The sequence below is a fragment of the Ranitomeya variabilis genome, chromosome 2 (genome assembly GCF_051348905.1).
Source record: "Ranitomeya variabilis isolate aRanVar5 chromosome 2, aRanVar5.hap1, whole genome shotgun sequence".
Classification (NCBI taxonomy): Eukaryota; Metazoa; Chordata; class Amphibia; order Anura; family Dendrobatidae; genus Ranitomeya; species Ranitomeya variabilis.
In genome coordinates, this window is record NC_135233.1 from 43,219,912 (window position 1) to 43,240,463 (window position 20,552).

The 20,552-nt window shown below is 39.8% G+C and overlaps 1 protein-coding gene across 3 annotated transcripts in view; it reads left to right on the forward strand.

Annotated features, from left to right (window-relative positions):
- The window catches only part of BICRAL (BICRA like chromatin remodeling complex associated protein), a 58,398-nt gene that overhangs the window by 30,470 nt on the left and 7,376 nt on the right, over nucleotides 1-20,552 (forward strand). For all 3 annotated transcript variants that reach the window (XM_077282356.1, XM_077282357.1, XM_077282355.1), the window contains exons 2-8: nucleotides 2,747-2,863; nucleotides 3,168-3,213; nucleotides 7,529-7,577; nucleotides 8,780-8,848; nucleotides 9,979-11,598; nucleotides 14,460-14,529; nucleotides 16,549-16,628. In XM_077282356.1, coding sequence (XP_077138471.1) covers nucleotides 3,173-3,213; nucleotides 7,529-7,577; nucleotides 8,780-8,848; nucleotides 9,979-11,598; nucleotides 14,460-14,529; nucleotides 16,549-16,628 — 1,929 coding nt within the window. In that variant the 5' untranslated portion in view covers nucleotides 2,747-2,863; nucleotides 3,168-3,172. The remainder of the gene's footprint in view (nucleotides 1-2,746; nucleotides 2,864-3,167; nucleotides 3,214-7,528; nucleotides 7,578-8,779; nucleotides 8,849-9,978; nucleotides 11,599-14,459; nucleotides 14,530-16,548; nucleotides 16,629-20,552) is intronic.

The window sequence follows — 20,552 nt, forward strand, 5'->3', positions numbered from 1 at the left end:
CAATATTTTTTTCCTGCATGAAAAAAGCAGTGTTGTACCTTTGCGCACCTTTTTCCTGTGTTTTTTTAGGGTATGTGAATTTTCCGTTTTTGCTGCGTTTTTTTCTGCAGACAAAACCTGCTTTCTTGACCGTAAAGAATCTTCTTACAAAAAGCAGATTTTTTTCAGGTACTTTTGTCTCTTGTGGATGCTGATAAGTTTAGTGCCCCCCCAAAAAACATGATGCAACTTAATGAGTTTTCTGCACTAAAAATACAGCAAAACCCCATACCTGCGTTTTTTTGCTGCGTTTTTGTGCTGAAATAAGTGATATGCTGCAGATTTAAAAAACGCTGCAGTTTTACAATTCACTCAGGAAAAATCCAAGGTGTGTGCATGATATTTCTGAAATCTCATTGCTTTTGCTGGTCCTGTAATCTGCAGCTTAAACTTTGCATAAAAATAGCAACAACAAAAAAACACGCAGGAAAAATGCAACATGTGAAAATAGCCTTACTATGTGTTTTTTTTATTTTTTTGTTTATGCATTCAAATGAATGGATAAATGCTTCGGTTTAAAAAAATAAAACAAAAACATGCCATAGCTATCACAACTAAAAAAAACAAAACACCGTGAATGAGATTTTAGTAATCTCATTTATTTTGCTGCTACTCTTTGTTGTTTTCCTCATGTAAAAAATGCTATGTGTGAACAAACCCTTACAAATAGCTATGCTATACTTGGAATTTCCTCATTGGGTATGTGCAGACGATCAGTAAACGCTGTGGGTTGGACGCTGCGTACTTGTGCAGCGTCCAGAGGTTACATCTTAGTGGATGGAACCCGTGGAGACGGACATGCGGCGTGTCTCTCGAGACTGCAGTATGTCGAGTCTCCGCAAGAGAAATTTCACCAATAGAATGTATTGGACGCGGTGAATCCGCACAGTTCAGTGAGCACAGAGGATTCACCTATACTCAGTAGACCCCACCCTTTGGATGCAGCGAACATGTGCCACTTCCGGATCATGTGCACATACCCTGATTGTTTGGCTGTGAGGATAGACAGGTGTTTGGGATGTGTGGATATGATTTTACACAGATTTCACTACCTGAATGCAAAGGGTGAATTCTGCTACAAACTTCCCCATACATTGCATAATTTGTCAGGCTGCAGGTGTCATATTCTCAGATTTTCTCTTAATGTAAAATGCAGCGGATTTTCAGTTCAGTAGTGAAGCTATTTTTTTTTCTTATTAATCCGTTCTCCACACTAAAAAGGTTGCCAACCCTTGCTGTATATCATCCACATTTGATAGGAGTGTGACCCCTCATTGTATGCGTCATACCAGTAATGTAAGTGATTAAAGCCCTCATTGAAGAAGTGTGTATGCTCCAACGTTCAGAAAGAGGTTTATAATATTTAATTAAAATTTACTGAAAACAATTGTGAAAATGAATATTTCCAAATCGGTCGTTCATGACTGTGACAGGAATAGCTCCGTCACTCCCTGGTTCCGTTATTCGCCTGTAAATTAATGGGAGTTATGGAAAATGCACAGCTCAGTTAGGCTACATTCACAGTCACATGTCCCTTTGTCATCTATTTGTAACGGGCCCATTAAAAAAAAGAAACGGACACGAAAAAAAGGACGATACCAAGTTTAACGCACATTTTCCATTTTTTTGTTAAGCAAATCCAGGAAATGGATCCTTTTACAAAAACTTTTGATTTCTGCTTGAATCCATTTTGAATGGATCCATTTTTACTAGAGGAGCCTCTGAACTTATCTGGTGTTCTTGTCATGCATAGTGGTTAGAAACACATCTGTTAGGCTAGGTTCACATTGCGTTAGTGCAGTCCGTTTAGCGCATACTCTAACGGACTGCGTTAACGCAATGTCCAAAAAGGGATCGCGTTTAGCGATCGCGCTAGCGCAGATGCCCGATCTGCGCTAGCGAGAACGGACCCAAAAACGTTGCAGACAGCGTTCGAGGTCCGTCACAAAATAACGGCACATCGCTAACGCATGCCAAAAATGGCATTCGTTAGGGATGCGTTACATACATTGTCAATGGGTGCTCTAACGGACCCGTTACATTGCGTTAGTGCCGCTATGTAACGGATTCCGTTAGCGGATACCCACTAACGCAATGTGAACCTAGCCTTAAACGGATAACATAATGAATGACCATCCGTTATGATCCATTTCCCATACAGTTTAATGTTAAAAAAAATTAAGTCTCCTTTCTGTTTGCTATAATTTTTTGGGGGGAATGGTATAAAACTGATGACATTTTAGGAAAATAAAACCCTTTCAAATGAATGGGCCCTGTAACGGAATGTTTAATTTTTCGCCTGTATTCCCCACAATGGGATCATAAAAACTGTTATGTGAATGCAGCCTGCGCTAAAAGGGATTGTCCACTTGTTTTAATTATTCAATATTCAATAGATGAAAGTACAATATTTGCATGTTTAGATTCTAGAATCGCAATTACCTACACAGGATCTGAAGTATTGCTCCAAGGGTCAGTTATCAGGAAATCAGTGAATATTTTCTAATCAACTGCGGTATATTAGTAAGCCAAACTTAAGGTAATTTTTTATTAAATTTGACCACCTATGTAAATCTACATATTTTATTAACTTAGTAATTTGATTATCAAGCAAATGTGTTCGGCTATTTGTTTTAATTGCCTGTGCACTTTTTGAAATCGACTTCGATTTATTACAATTTGTAATATATATTTTGTTTTCTCCCAGGTCCCAACCTTCTGTAACAGCATTTGCTTGTCAAAATGAACATTCTGAATCCTTTTCAATATGACGCCTATTACCAGTGGCCTGATCAGAAGTTGTGGTAATACTTTGGAACACAAGGTACTTTTTTTATGCAATTCTTCATTTGAAAGAAATCTAAACTTTATATACAAAATTAGTTGACGAATGTTCTTTTTTAAAAGTAAAAAGTAACCCTGCTGGCAGTCAGCAGGTCCATAATGTTGGTTTAATTTGGATTGCCTTGTATGAAGCATATTCCTGGAATCATAAAAAAATATTATTTCACCCCTGATGTATCTGGTTATTTACCAGTAATTAAGTGGATTGGACCCATTATATTGGACGTTGAAATTTGGTCTGTTTGGACTTGCGCGCATTAAACAGAAGTGTATTTTTTGTATAGCTGACATGGATGATGATGATGACTCCGGTCTTCTTGATATTATCGGGTAAGTGAATTGTATTTAAATTCTTTCTTTGCATCAAGCCTGTTAAAAGCAGCGTAAACAATTGTTTCACTTTTTTTATGCTCAGAAATGTTTTAAGGTTAATATAATGTATTTCAATTAAATAATAAGAATTTATAACTTTTATATCATCAAACACATGCATTGTTAAAAGGTATAACAAAAACAGAAGCAAAAACAATGAGGCGACCGACAAAAAAAATTAATTATGTACCATGTTAGGCATCGAGTTCCTGCCGCTGCACAGAGGGAATCTCGAGTCATGTCCGCTGCGGTCTCCCATGCTTCTCCAGCCACAGTCGAGCCAGCTCAGCAGAGACGTCGGTCCCAGCACCTGGCCAGGACAGATACTGCACGTTTGGTAACTGCTGCCCTTCCAGGTTCAGCCATTATAACTAGTGCTGTTCGGCAGCGAGCAGGCGCTCCTGGGACTAAGTCCTGCTTTTCCCCTCCTGAGCATGCCCAGAAGAAGACCTCTCATTGGAGGTCGGGGGTCACACGCTCAGGTCCTGTAGCAGCTCCTATTGGTCCACTAGGAAGGTCCTGAACTACTACAGCTATAAAAGGTTTGCATGGCCGCATTGCCATGCGCTAGTATCATTTGTGTTTGGCAGTTGCCAGTGGATACTCTGCCACACTGTATATAAGTAGTGTGAGTCTGTTTAGCCTTGGGGCTGTACACTCAGGCAGGCAGCTAGCGTCAGTGGGGGCAATTAGCCTTGGCTTAGCATCTGGTTCCTTCATGTGTGCGGTTAGCACAGAAGAGTTCCAGAGCAAGCACAACTTTTAATTAGGGTTTTAGTCCCTGTGTACAGCTCGACTCTGTGAGGCAACAGAGCTCGCTTTCATTTCACACGGGGTGAAGTTTAACCCACGTGTGAGCTCAGTGTCCATCCGCCATTACTTGCTGCAGGTATCTCTGCACGGTGGACCCCGGTCTGCGAACGCACCTCGTATCTATCACCCTATTACTTGGTGCGTTCCGCTAGCCCTTACATACCGTTTTTATTGCACAACTCATAAAAAGGCAAAAAATATTTTTACCTTTATACAGTGCCTACAAGTAGTATTCAACCCCCTGCAGATTTAGCAGGTTTACACATTTGGAATTAACTTGGCATTGTGACATTTGGACTGTAGATCAGCCTGGAAGTGTCAAATGCACTGCAGCAAAAAAGAATGTTATTTCTTTGTTTATTTTTTTTTTTTAAATTGTGAAAAGTTTTTTCAGAGGGTCATTTATTATTCAACCCCTCAACCCACCAGAATTCTGTTTGGTTCCCCTAAAGTATTAAGAAGTAGTTCAGGCACAAAGAACAATGAGCTTCACATGTTTGGATTAATTATCTCTTTTTCCAGCCTTTTCTGACTATTTAAGACCCTCCCCAAACTTGTGAACAGCACTCATACATGGTCAACATGGGAAAGACAAAGGAGCATTCCAAGGCCATCAGAGACAAGATCGTGGAGGGTCACAAGGCTGGCAAGGGGTACAAAACCCTTTCCAAGGAGTTGGGCCTACCTGTCTCCACTGTTGGGAGCATCATCCGGAAGTGGAAGGCTTATGGAACTACTGTTAGCCTTCCACGGCCTGGACAGCCTTTGAAAGTTTCCTCCCGTGCCGAGGCCAGGCTTGTCTGAAGAGTCAAGGCTAACCCAAGGACAACAAGGAAGGAGCTCCGGGAAGATCTCATGGCAGTGGGGACATTGGTTTCAGTCAATACCATAAGTAACGTACTCCACCGCAATGGTCTCCGTTCCAGACGAGCCCGTAAGGTACCTTTACTTTCAAAGCGTCATGTCAAGGCTCGTCTACAGTTTGCTCATGATCACTTGGAGGACTCTGAGACTGACTGGTTCAAGGTTCTCTGGTCTGATGAGACCAAGATCAAGATCTTTGGTGCCAACCACACACGTGACGTTTGGAGACTGGATGGCACTGCATACGACCCCAAGAATACCATCCCTACAGTCAAGCATGGTGGTGGCAGCATCATGCTGTGGGGCTGTTTCTCAGCCAAGGGGCCTGGCCATCTGGTCCGCATCCATGGGAAGATGGATAGCACGGCCTACCTGGAGATTTTGGCCAAGAACCTCCGCTCCTCCATCAAGGATCTTAAGATGGGTCGTCATTTCATCTTCCAACAAGACAACGACCCAAAGCACACAGCCAAGAAAACCAAGGCCTGGTTCAAGAGGCAAAAAATCAAGGTGTTGCAGTGGCCTAGTCAGTCTCCTGACCTTAACCCAATTGAAAACTTGTGGAAGGAGCTCAAGATTAAAGTCCACATGAGACACCCAAAGAACCTAGATAACTTGGAGAAGATCTGCATGGAGGAGTGGGCCAAGATAACTCCAGAGACCTGTGCCGGCCTGATCAGGTCTTATAAAAGACGATTATTAGCTGTAATTGCAAACAAAGGTTATTCCACAAAATATTAAACCTAGGGGTTGAATAATAATTGACCCACACTTTTATGTTTAAAATTTATAAAAATTTAACTGAGCAACAAAACTTTTTGGTTTGTAAGATTTATGCATCTGGTAATAAATCCTGCTCTTGTTTGAAGTTTGAAGGCTCTAACTTATTTGCATCTTATTAAACCTGCTAAATCTGCAGGGGGTTGAATACTACTTTTAGGCACTGTAGATGCATGAACAATGTGATGTAAAATAAGAAAATAGCATCTGCTAATGACATATAATTATAGGGAATATTATTTTATAACTAATAGTATAATTGCAATTAGTGAAATAAATTTGGTGTAATAGCCATAGTTGAGGTTATATTATAACCATTACAGCGGTTTACCCTAAATAATCACAATTTAGGTTTTTAAGTCTGCAACTATGGAATTATGTGGTAGCTAAGTCCTGACTTCAAATTTGTTGTAGTTGATAATTTTTGTCATCCCTATATTTGGAAATTCTCTCTGTTCAGAACTACAGAAAGAAAAGTCCTGTGCGTATAAAGTTGGCTCTCTGCATCATAGTTTATGGGAGAGATTTTGCCACCAATGTACGTAGGTGAGATGTCTGATGGATGTGAGCATGGAACTCAGCACAAGCAATGGTAGATAGGTTACTCGCTATCCTCTCCTCTCTAGCCTGAGAGGAAAATGCAGTGGACAAATTTTTAGGTAGTTTATTGACTGTACCTTGATAAGTGATAAGGTAGAGATGTCTAGAGAAGATCAAGGGACAGGGATGAGAGATAAAGAGTGGAGAATGGAGGATAGAGGTAACAGGAAAATCTTCTCTCCAGCTCTGATGCACGCTCCTGCCAAGCTGACTCTGACCATGAACAAAAGGATGTGAGGAAACAAGATAGGGAAGAGTCACAGAGAGACAGAGGCATGGTGTGACATTACAACTGCAAATACATAAAAAATATATTATAACAATGGCCAGCAGATGGATCAAAGAAATGAGATACGATTATGGCTTACAGCTAATGAAAACCCCAAAGTCATTATCTCACTAAATTAGAGTATGGGTTTTCATTGGCTGTAAGCCATAATCATCAACATTAACAGAAATAAACAATTGAAATAGATCACTCTGTTTGTAATGACTCTATGTAATATATTAGTTTTCCTTTTTGTTTTGAAGAACTGAAATAAATTAACTTTTTGATGATATTCTAATTTTGTGAGAAGCACCTGTATCTTACTTCAACGATCCCTTCTTTAAAACAGTGTGAAACATACCAATCTTAAATCACCACTTCAGCAGTTTTTTATTCAGCCCTGGAGTGGCGCTTTAAATTTAAGCCCCCTCCCACGTGTTCATGTACTCACCCTCCGACATCTCCATAGTTTTTTTTTGTGCCACTGCAGTCCCCCTGCGTCATCTTGTGAGTGCAGCTTCTGACTGGCCAGAAACCAGAAACTACTTTACCCTCTGTCAATACAAGTCTATGAGGGCCAGAACGAGGCCAGAACGAGGCTGTCATAGACATGTATTGTAAAATGACCTCCGCACCGCTCCATGAAACTCTGCAGCTTCGAGCAGGTCACTTCTCGCCAGAAACCGATTGGAGCGGCTCTTTAAATGGCTAAAGGCAGCAGCAGGTGAGTATCATAATGGGACAGGGGACTTACATTTAAAGCACCACTCCAGCGGTGCAATAAAAAACAAAAACGCTGGAGTGGTGCTTTATTTAATTGGGCTCTTTATTTTCCTTATTTTTGGCTTATTTGTAATACTTGAAAGGAGACTTAAAATAGCTTCAAACACAACACTCTGCAGTCTTTTAGAGGAATTTTATTTTAATTTTCTTTTTTTTTCCTTCAAGGGATCCACAAGCATTAAGTTACTTTCTGCATGGATCTGGTTGTAAATCAGTAAGTTGTCTTTTCTTACATTTAATTTGATTAACTGGCAGCACGGATGTTTGCATATATTTTTTGATTGTACTATTTTATTACATACCTAGTTACTGCACAGGGGGGATGAGGGCATATTTAAATGTAAAGTACGCTCATATCCTTGTAATAGTAAGTACACACCATTAGTGATGAGCGAACGTGCTCGGATAAGGTGTTATCTGAGCATGCTTGGGTGCTAACCGAGTATTTCGGGTGCGTTCGAAAAACATGCTCAAGTCCCCACGGCTGCATGTCTAGTGGCTGTTCAACAGCTGCAACACAGGCAGGTATTGCCTAGCAAACGGACAATCCTTGCATGTGTTGTGGCTGTCTAACAGCTGCGAGACTTACAAGTGTGAGGACTCGGACATATTATTCGAGCACACCGAAGACACTCGGTTAGCACACAAGCATGCTCGGAGAACACCTTATCCCGACACGTTCGTTCATCACTACAAACCATCATTTACATTAGTTGAAGTGTATAATAATGAAAAGATAAATTAGTATTGCTAAAAACATCACAGAATATTTAATACGTGATAGGAAAATTTCTATGTTACTAGTGATAGTGATGCAGGAGAATGTGGGGTTTCGTTCTTTATGATCTGCGAGATATCCATGCACATACATGAGATTAGTTCCCTTTTTTGCCTGTGTAACCATCGCTCCTCCCTATCCCCATCATGCCTTCCCGGTTACAGCATATAAATAATTTACCTGTGACTTCTGATGCTGTACATTTTTACTATATTACTGTCCCTTCATCTTCTGTCCACAGGATAAATGATAAATGTATTAATGCTGGGTGTCCCACTGTTGAAGGCAATTCCAATCCAAAGATTGGGGGTCCCAAAGTCCGTGTGTGAAGTGCACGGTAGTGAGCATGTGCGTCCTTCATTCCTATAGATAATAAATGTAGCCGTGGTCACACATGCTCACTACCTCCTCATTGACACAGCGGACTTTGGGACTTTTTATGTTAAAACTTCCAGTGTTCTTACTCTTATCATCTATCTCGTGGATATATTTTGTTTATGAGTTGAACCCTTAAAGATAGTGTATTGTTTTTGTGGTGTTAGCTGTTAATTATATTACATTTTATATTTTTTGTGGCCCATTTTGTTTTTTGCTCAGATTATTTTTCAGGCAATTAAAATCCATATATTTCCTTGCAGGCTGCTGAAGATTTAGCAAATACAGATTTTTCTGCATCTAATTCAAACTCCATTTTCGCTAATATTAGTGTAAGTACAAAGCTCAAATGAGTGCTATAGTTTTTACGTACCAAAGCTGAGCAAGCAAGGCATGCAACATCCCAAAGAGAAGATCCAGACCACTACTTTATAAATGCATTGCCATATATTGGTGTTAAAACGTATTGGTGTTAAAACGTGAAGTGCTATAGTATGTACACAAAAGCTGTATGGTGGCATATGGAGTCCTTATGGTTTGGTAGTAAAGATTTTTAGTACTCTGTGAAGTAATGCTCCTAATGGATAATACTCCTGTAAAGTATCATGCTTTTAAATATAGCACTTTTTCAATATCAACTACTAGTAAGGAATAAACTCTGTATATCTTTGTGGAACTATAGTATAATAATCCGACCTGTTTATCGATGCCTTATTACAGATTTGATTGGCTTAGTGCAATGGTTTTTCCAGAAATAGTAAAAAATACATACGGTAACTAAAAAAAAATGTCACTATAAATAAACTCATAAAAGCCTTAAAAAAGTTTCTCCCCTTTAAAAAAACTTTGATAGTTATGAAAATATAATCTGAGTATTACGTACCCTCTTTGCGTCCAGCTCTGTGTCTCCGCCGCTGCATTGGTCTCTATTGTTTGTCAGCAGCGCTGATGTCATATCGGCAGTGCTGCAGTCAATCAGTAAGCTTAGGTCTGTGACAACAGAGACCGGGGCTGCGGCAGAGAGTCAGCACTGGACCCGGGGAGGAAAAATAATATCCAGTTTATTTTTTGGGGAACTACCTTATCTTATAGCAGAACGTTTTCTGAAAGCAGAAAACCTTTTTAAGCAAATCCTACATAACAAGAACAAGATAAATTCCACTGAACAGTAATAATCTCCATATTAGTCTAAGGGCAGATCAGTCATGTTTTCAGTAGGATGTGATAAATAATAATGATAATAATATAAACAACAAATAAATAATATAAATAGATTATTTATAGTTTTAGAATTCTATCATTATATATATGTGTGTATATATATATATATATATACTGTATAAATATATAAGATTAGTATAGTCTATTATATTTATTTGGCATTCATCCTATGGTTTATTTGTTTATTTTATAACCTTGTGGCTATAGTTTATTTAGTTAATGCTTTTTATTTTCCATTCAGCTGACCGATTCCAAGTCATCCATTAAAAGTGTGCAAAGTCTGACTGAAGAGGAATCTGAGGAGGGACTTCAGCTGTCGAACAATATTCAGTTCTTTGAAGATGAGCTTGAATCTTCCTCTATCCCAGACCTCAGTGAGGACATTTTACAGAAATCACTGCAGGAGGCCAATATTACAGAGCAGATATTGGCAGAAGAGGCTTATTTGGATGCTAGCATAGGCTCAAGCCAGCAGTTTTCCAATATTTCGCCTCATGCCCATTCGTCAGCATCCCTAACTCAGGCTACTAATGCCGCTAGTTACTCAGGTCAAACATTACATCCCGTAGGAGTGACGCACGTGCCTGTTGTCCCGCAGCAAGTGGGTGCATCATTTGCCAGCAATACAGTAGGTGTACAGCATAGTTTTATGCAACCTGTTGGAATTCTTCCCAACCAGCATATTCCTACCAGTAGTCACAGTGGTTCTGGACAGATCCATCTTATTGGCTCAATCAACAACCAGTCTCCAGTGATGACGATTAATAATATCGATGGATCTCAAATTATACTTAAAAGTGGTCAGCAGGCGCCTCCTAGTAGTACAAGCGGGGGAGTACTTGTGCAGAGTCATACTCCAAATGGTAGTACAATGTTTGCCAGTCCAAATGTAAGTCCTGCAGGACAGCAAGTCGCGGTCCCGTTCACTAGTGGGAATTTCCAAACATCTTTACCGGTCCACAACATAATTATTCATAGAGGTCCAGCGCCAAATTCTATTAAAGGTCCCATTAATATTCAGCCAAAGCCTATACAGGTTGGACAGCAAATGTCTTACAGCGTAAGTAATTTGGGGATACACCATCACAGACATTCAGGACCTCATTGTGGTTCTGGAAATTCAGCACAAAGCCCTGTAATGGGTCCTCAAATAGTAACTCATCAACGTTCCCATAAACCATTGAGCCAGCAGTCAGGTAGCAGCATCGTTATCCATTCTCCTTTAGGGGAAGCACACACTCATCATAATCAATTCCTCATTCCTGCAGGTCTTTCCATAAACTCCAGTTCTCTTCAGCATATTCAGGCCATAAATACCCAATTTGTGCAGACACAGCCTCCACAACTTGGTCCTCACCAAGTCCCTACAGAACATATAATGTTGAGCAGAAACACGGGTGGCATGGTCAGGCCAGGCCAACATTATCCCGGGCAAATGTTACACAGCCCCGGAACTGCTGTACAGCTCGTTTCCAGTCAGACCTTCTCAAGCTCCGGAGGACAAGTCATATTGAACCAAGGACCATCTCAGATGGTAGGCGGCCAGGTAGCACAAGGATCTCCTACACTTTTACATTTATCTCCAGGTCAAGGAAATAAAGTCCAAGGATCGTCATCATCATCATCATCTGGTTGCTCAAGCATGACGACAAACCGTTTTACTGTTGTAAGTCCAAGCACTGTTCTTCAAGGTATGGGACCATCATTTCAGAGTTCTGGATCTGGAGACAATTATGCCGAACAGCAAAATGACAGGCACCATCCTGTAGTGAACGAGACTCTTCTTCCAGGAGCTAATGCTAACTCCAGCAGCATGTTCTGCTCCAACTCAATCTCTAAGCAGTCGTTCTCCTGTAATCAGGTATGAAATTACTAGATAGCTTGAACTTACCCAACTCTTTATATAATGCTTGTCTCGCTAGCCAACCTAATTAATCAAACCATTTAACAGAATTCAGATTTCTGTAAACTAGAAGTGATACCTAATATGCTGGATTTATTTTGTCTGATTTTTTTTTTAACTAACAGATTGGGAAAAGCAATTTTAAATTTTTTTAGGTTTTTCTGATCATCAAAAAAGATAAACTTTTGTTTTTATTTATTTTCATTTATTGTTTTATAATTTTCCTGGGGGACGTGAGCCTGCAATCAGTTGGTTGCTGGTAAAATACACTGCAATACTGGCATACTGCACTGTATTGTTCTGTTGGGCTTATGCCTTTTATTAGGCTTAAGTTTTATTTTACTTTTTTTTGCAGTTTTTTTTCTTTTTATGGAATGGGATATTGCGGTAATTTGTTTTTTCATTAATTTATGTATACACACGCACACATAATATAATTTACAGAACGTAAAAGGTGATGTGATTTACATTTTCATGGATTTTTTTTCTTTCAAATTTTTCAACAAAAATGTTAAACAACTGAATATATTTAGAAAATATACATATATAACAACTGAATATATTTAGAAATGTACATATATATATATATATATATATATATATATATATATATATTTGACATATTTTCCATGCGAGACCTGGACCTGCAATCACTTAATGGTTGGTACAATAGACTGGACAATCTGCTATTAGGTATAATAGGCATAGAAAGATGGAAGACAGGAGAAGTGAATAACATTTGTAGACAGTGGTTCAAAGTTTTTATTAAAAAGCAACCGAGTCATGAATGCAGCGCAGGACTATAATGCAGGCTGTAATGTAGGATGATCGCAACATAAGAAATGCAGTACATGTAAAAGGCACTTAACCTTTTATATATATATATATATATATATATATATATATATATATATAATAGCAAAAAATTGGAACAGCACAACTTCTTTACTTATCTTCGGGTGCAAAGCCCCTAGACCACCCGTCCACCGGTCGTCTCTAGTCAATACGTTTCCAAAAAAGCAGGCAGCACTCCATTTTCTTAAAGATAGCATGTAGGATTTTAATGAACCCACATGTCTCTGCGACGTTTCGGCTCTAAATGAGCCTTTCTCAAGCCTTGGAAACGTGTGTATATATACCGTATATATATATATATATACAGTGGGGCAAAAAAGTATTTAGTCATTCAGCAATAGTGCAAGTTCCACCACTTTAAAAGATGAGAGGCGTCTGTAATTTACATCATAGGTAGACCTCAACTATGGGAGACAAACTGAGAAAAAAAATCCAGAAAATCACATTGTCTGTTTTTTTTATCATTTTATTTGCATATTATGGTGGAAAATAAGTATTTGGTCAGAAACAAAATTTCATCTCAATACTTTGTAATATATCCTTTGTTGGCAATGACAGAGGTCAAACGTTTTCTGTAAGTCTTCACAAGGTTGCCACACACTGTTGTTGGTATGTTGGCCCATTCCTCCATGCAGATCTCCTCTAGAGCAGTGATGTTTTTGGCTTTTCGCTTGGCAACACGGACGTTCAACTCCCTCCAAAGGTTTTCTATAGGGTTGAGATCTGGAGACTGGCTAGGCCACTCCAGGACCTTGAAATGCTTCTTACGAAGCCACTCCTTCGTTGCCCTGGCGGTGTGCTTTGGATCATTGTCATGTTGAAAGACCCAGCCACGTTTCATCTTCAATGCCCTTGCTGATGGAAGGAGGTTTGCACTCAAAATCTCACGATACATGGCCCCATTCATTCTTTCATGTACCCGGATCAGTCGTCCTGGCCCCTTTGCAGAGAAACAGCCCCAAAGCATGATGTTTCCACCACCATGCTTTACAGTAGGTATGGTGTTTGATGGATGCAACTCAGTATTCTTTTTCCTCCAAACACGACAAGTTGTGTTTCTTCCAAACAGCTCCAGTTTGGTTTCATCAGACCATAGGACATTCTCCCAAAACTCCTCTGGATCATCCAAATGCTCTCTAGCAAACTTCAGACGGGCCCGGACATGTACTGGCTTAAGCAGTGGGACACGTCTGGCACTGCAGGATCTGAGTCCATGGTGGCGTAGTGTGTTACTTATGGTAGGCCTTGTTACATTGGTCCCAGCTCTCTGCAGTTCATTCACTAGGTCCCCCCACGTGGTTCTGGGATTTTTGCTCACCGTTCTTGTGATCATTCTGACCCCACGGGGTGGGATTTTGCGTGGAGCCCCAGATCGAGGGAGATTATCAGTGGTCTTGAATGTCTTCCATTTTCTAATTATTGCTCCCACTGTTGATTTCTTCACTCCAAGCTGGTTGGCTATTGCAGATTCAGTCTTCCCAGCCTGGTGCAGGGCTACAATTCTGTTTCTGGTGTCCTTTGACAGCTCTTTGGTCTTCACCATAGTGGAGTTTGGAGTCAGACTGTTTGAGGGTGTGCACAGGTGTCTTTTTATACTGATAACAAGTTTAAACAGGTGCCATTACTACAGGTAATGAGTGGAGGAAAGAGGAGACTCTTAAAGAAGAAGTTACAGGTCTGTGAGAGCCAGAAATCTTGTTTGTTTCTGACCAAATACTTATTTTCCACCATAATATGCAAATAAAATGATAAAAAAAGACAATGTGATTTTCTGGATTTTTATTTCTCAGTTTGTCTCCCATAGTTGAGGTCTACCTATGATGTAAATTACAGACGCCTCTCATCTTTTTAAGTGGTGGAACTTGCACTATTGCTGAATGACTAAATACTTTTTTGCCCCACTGTATATATATATAAACTGTAATATGGCAGATGTAACTTTAGTGCTTTTTGTTTGTATTTAGACAAATATTTTGAATCATCAGTCTGCCGGTTCATTAATGAAAAACCAAGATGGGCAGTCAAATACACCAGGTATGATTTGGCGTTCTTGATGACTAAATATGTAAAATAAAATTTTTAGAATTAGATATAGTCGTTGGGCTTAAAGAAAATATGTAATTAGAAAATGACCTATTCTTTTAATCGTGTTATTGTACAGGAGGGTGAAGAGGTGAGCGGTGACATTTATTGTGAATGATGGATCCTGCGTTAGCTCCTATATACAGTACAGAGATACATAGGTTAGCTTTCATTGTAATCCTATCTGTGATGATAATGAGGCTGTTGAAAAATATTCTGTGCAGAAAAGATAGTATTAGGCCCAGTGGCCATTTCAAGATTTCTAATTTTTTTTTAATATAGTAAGATGAAATAAACCATCTCAAGCAAAAGCTTACATAAAATCTGATTTAAGCAATAGGTAATTTTTGGATGACACATTATGTTGAGATTCTAAAAACGAAGGCTCTTCATTCCTGCAGCGTAGCCCTCCTAAACGTGACAGTTTCCTAGTTTGCCAGAAACTAAACTAAAGCTCATTCAGCCAATTCTTCTGATGCACCCATAGACATTAGTAATTGTCCCGGCAGAGCAGTTATAGTATATAGTCATAGTATTTACAATGGGGGCAGGGGAGAAAGTCGCTGTCAGAAAGCCCTGGCGGCTGATCTCAAGAGAGAACAAAAGGATTGAGCCTTGAAAATCAAAACTATCCAATGCTTTTCTCTCCTGCATTACCCCTCATATTAGATCAAAGCCTATGGGCCATTTACGGTCCGCAATGACCTTCTCTCCGGTCCCGGGCAGATTTCAGGGGACCACAGTGCTTGGGCCGGCAGCTGTGTTTTGATGGCCACTGGCCTTTTTATTTTTACTTGCTTTGTGAGCACCTGCAATGTCACGACTCAACTGTCTGGTGACCTGGCACCAGGGGCTCCTTCCTAGTCCCTGTCACTAGGGGCACCCTAGCTCGCCTTATTCCCCGGGATACTTCTGAAGGTGACAATACGGTGCCGCCACCCTTGCTGTATCTCCTGAATCAGCCCTCCATCTGTTTTCTTCCCCCACCCAGACCAGGGAAGAGGTGCGCTGTTGTGCACCGCAGTACACCAACCTGACAAACAAGGGAACACCAACAAGAGGTAACTGAAAATACTACCAGGCATACAAATATACACTCACATATAACAGAGGAATGTTTCAGGGAGTGGAGGATGAGGCAAAACCAAAGTAAGACGAGGGAAAGGAATTATCACACTTACAAACCCACGCAACAGTCACAGATAAATCCTCCAAACTCCTTCTCATATTAACACCTCTTCTCCAAGCCATGCAGTATAAGCTAGCTCTGACATGGGTTTCAATCAGGACCCAGATTATATAGGGGATAGGAGTGGCTAACCGAGCTCAGCTGAGAGCTCAGAGTCCCAGAGCTCCCAACATGGGCGATTAACCCATGTTCTGCCAAAATAAATTAACACCATTTAAAAAGAAGATGAAGTGCTTCTTTTCAGCGCAGCAGAAGGAGCAGACGCTGCAGTCTTCTGGCTCCTCTCTGTTGCGGTAACCCCGTGACACGCATGCAGTGTTCACTACTGAACGCTGATGCGAGTGCAATGAAATATTATTTCCTGACACCCGTACCAACGTGAAGACTTACTTTGTGGGTGAAGTTAGCGCACAGTTTGTACGGCCCCTGAAGGATGGTATAAATATTCAAATGGCCCTTGGCAGAAAAAAAGGTTCCTCACCCCTGTATTAGATGGTCCTTATGGAATCCGTGAGTTTTTTAATTTTAAGTTTGGGGACCATAAGGATGACTCCAATTGAACCAACCATGAGTTAGCAGCAATGATTGTGTGTTGAGAACTGCTACTTAAATTACAGCTGCAGTTCACAAGATTGCAGTTAATTCAACTTTGGACGGCAGCTGTAGCTTGATATTTAAGTTATTTAGTAGCACCACAAAACGTCTCTATAGCTTTGGTCTAAGGAGGAACCTTACTGCAGAAAGCATGAAAAAATACCCCATATTCACTTCTTTTATTGCAGATCACAGTGCTGTAGGGAAACATTTACACCATCATTTATCATTGTCAAAAGAAGCTCTCATGGGAATGCAGAATGCAGAGGTAATTGCTAACTTTTGGTATATTCAATACGCATATGCATATATACATTACTGTTGTCAGTAAACTATACCGGAAATATGTAATAAGGGCAGCTGATCAACATACATACATGTATGGTGCATGTATGTAATACAGCCTGCCCCATTAGCTTACTGCATTGATTAGGACTAGCTATGATCGCTGCTGACAGTGGCAATTATGTATAATGATCTCCTTGGCTCACCGATTCAGGCGCTTCCACGTCCTACACGATTGCCTGGTGCCACAAGGTTGCCATGGCAGCCCGTAATTGGGCTTCATAGTAGATCGTTAAGTTCACTATTTAATTCGATAGTAAAGTGTTGTAGTAAATAGTGAAAGCATTCAAACTATATCCCTATGTGAAATATAAAAAAGTGAAATTAGAAAAGTAAATATATATATATATATATATATATATATATATATATATATATATATATATATACACTCACTGGCCACTTTATTAGGTACACCTGTCCAACTTCTTGTTAACACTTAATTTCTAATCAGCCAATCACATGGCGGCAACTCAGTGCATTTAGGCATGTAGACATGGTCAAGACAATCTCCTGCAGTTCAAACCGAGCATCAGTATGGGGAAGAAAGGTGATTTGAGTGCCTTTGAACGTGGCATGGTTGTTGGTGCCAGAAGGGCTGGTCTGAGTATTTCAGAAACTGCTGATCTACTGGGATTTTCACGCACAACCATCTCTAGGGTTTACTGAGAATGGTCCGAAAGAGAAAAAAAATCCAGTGAGCGGCAGTTCTGTGGGCGGAAATGCCTTGTTGATGCCAGAGGTCAGAGGAGAATGGGCAGACTGGTTCGAGCTGATAGAAAGGCAACAGTGACTCAAATCGCCACCCGTTACAACCATGGTAGGCCTAAGAGCATCTCTGAACGCACAGTGCGTCGAACTTTGAGGCAGATGGGCTACAGCAGCAGAAGACCACACCGGGTACCACTCCTTTCAGCTAAGAACAGGAAACTGAGGCTACAATTTGTACAAGCTCATCGAAATTGGACAGTAGAAGATTGGAAAAACGTTGCTTGGTCTGATGAGTCTCGATTTCTGCTGCGACATTCGGATGGTAGGGTCAGAATTTGGCGTAAACAACATGAAAGCATGGATCCATCCTGCCTTGTATGGAGCATCTTTGGGATGTGCAGCCGACAAATCTGCGGCAACTGTGTGATGCCATCATGTCAATATGGACCAAAATCTCTGAGGAATGCTTCCAGCACCTTGTTGAATCTATGCCACGAAGAATTGAGGCAGTTCTGAAGGCAAAAGGGGGTCCAACCCGTTACTAGCATGGTGTACCTAATAAAGTGGCCGGTGAGTGTATGTGTGTGTGTGTGAACAGTGGCATGTAAAAGTTTGGGCATCTCTTGTCAAAATTACTGTTATTGTGAATAGTTAAGCAAGTTGAAGATTAAATGATTTTTTAAAAGGCCTAAAGGTAAAGAAGACACATTTCCTTTGTATTTTAGGCAAACAAATAATATATTTTTATCTTTTGCATTCTAAAAATTTCAAAAAGGAAAATGGGCCAATGCAAAGGTTTTGGCATTAGCCTATTGTAGTTATGGCTTGTTCACTATCATCGTTCGGAAAGGCCATGTGATGCAAATTTTCCAGCTTTACGAAAACCCTGCCCCCTCTAACCTTGTGCCAAAAAAACACAGCCAATGGGTTATTCTAAGCAGCTGCCTAGCACTATGAAAATTAAAATGGTGGAGGACCACAAAGCAAGAGAAGTCTATAAGAAGATGGCAAAACCTTTTCAAGTTGCCCTTTCCTTTGTTCGAAATGCAAGTAAGAAATGGCAGTTAACAGGAACAGTGAAGGTCAAGATAAGGTCTGGAAGACCAAGCAAAATTTCAGTGAGAGCTGCTCGTAGGATTGCAAGAGAGGCAAATCAGAACTCCTGCTTGACTACTAAAGACCTTCAGAAAAATTTAGCAGACTCTTGAGTGGTGGTATATTCTTCTACTGTTCAGAGACACATTCACAAGTATGGCCTTCATGGAAGAGTCATCAGACGAAAACCTCTCCTTCTTCACCATAAAAATTCAGCATCAGAAGTATGGAAAAGAAAATCTAAACAAGCCTGATGTATTTTTGAAACAAGTCCTGTGGACCGATGAGGTTAAAATAGAACTCTTTAGCCACAATGACCAAAGGTATATGTAGAGAAAAAAGGCACAGAATTTCAGGAAAAGACTATGGCGCCAACCATTAAGCATGGGGGTGGACCACTAATGCTTTGTGGTTGTGTTGCAGCCAATGGCACAGAGAAAATATCACAGGTAGAGGGAAGAATGGATTCAATAAAATTTCAACTAATTCTTGATGCAGACACATCCGCCATCTGTAAAAAAGCAGAAGTTGAAAAGAGGATGGCTTCTACAAATGGATAATGATGATCCTAAAAACACATCAAAATCCACAATAGACGACCTCAAAAGGCGCAAGCTGAAGATTTTACAATGGCCCTCACAGTCCCCTGATCTGAGCATAATTGAAAATCTGTGGCTAGACCCCAAAATAGAAGTGCCTGGAAGACGACCCAGGAATCTCACAGAACTGGAAGAATTTTCCAAGGAAGAATGGATGAAAATCCCTCAAACAAGAATTGAAAGACTCTTGTCAGGCTACAAAAAAGCGTTTACAACCTGTGATACTTACAAAAGAGGATGCTACTAGGTACTAACCATGAAAAGTGCCCACATTTTGCATATGCCCATTTGTCTTTTTGTATTTTTTAAAATATAAAAGATTAAATGACGGTATATATTTTTTTCCCCCTAAAATACAAAGGAAATGTGTCCTCTAACTTTAGGTCTTTTAGAGATTATTGCATATTCAACTTGCAAAACTGTTCACAATAACAGTAATTTTGACCAGGGGTGCCCACATTTTTGCATACCACTTTGTATATATATATTTTTATAGATATATATATATCTAACAATTTTTTTTTTAGATATGAAGCAATTTAAATAAATGAAACATTTCTGTCCCGTATCATTGTTGCCTTAATGCTCATTTTTTTTGTCTAGTTTTGTACATTTTTTTGCATTGCACCCAATTCATTATTCTATATGTGCCCTTTATAAGTCTACTTTACATGTCCTTGCTTTTTTTTTGTTTTCTGATTTGTGGATGGAGTTTATCAATTCCAGATGTTTTTGCCTGATTCATCAATATCACTCTCACCCTTCCACACAACTTTTTCTCACTTTTGACACCAAATTGCTAATTTAATTAAGTAGTAATTTGGCACCACAAACTGCAACTAATACCACGAGACAAAAAGGAAAGTGACTTGAAACACCCCCCCCCCCCACAAATAATAAAGAATTGGGGTCTTAATATATTAACACATCCACAAAGATTATCAAAAGTTAACATGATTTAACCCATAAAGTAAACTCTATAGAGCATAGAAACCCCCCCAAAACTTCAGGATTGCAGTTTTTTGATCGTCACCACTCTTTTCCCCAAAACAAAGGCATTAACCCTGCTGTTCTGTTTAGATTTCACATACACTTGTACTGTTCCCAAATAAAGTAAACAAAAATTAAAAAAAAAAAAAATTCCCACAGAGAGTACCCCCCTAATGACGAAAAGTCAGGGAGCCTCAAGTCTCAGAATCACACGCTGAATTTTTATAACATTATAGAATTTCAAAAACGGTCATTTTTGACCTAACAGAACAGCAGGGTTAAAATGTGATCAAGACCATCGTAAGTGCCTCAAAATACCCAATAAAAACTGTTTGGCCATAGATCGTTTATTAGGAAATTGCTAAAAACTGAAGAAAGAATTTAAGTATTAGTTAGAGACATAGAGCAGAGGCCACTGAATAACATTATACTACAGCGGTAGAGGGCCAGGG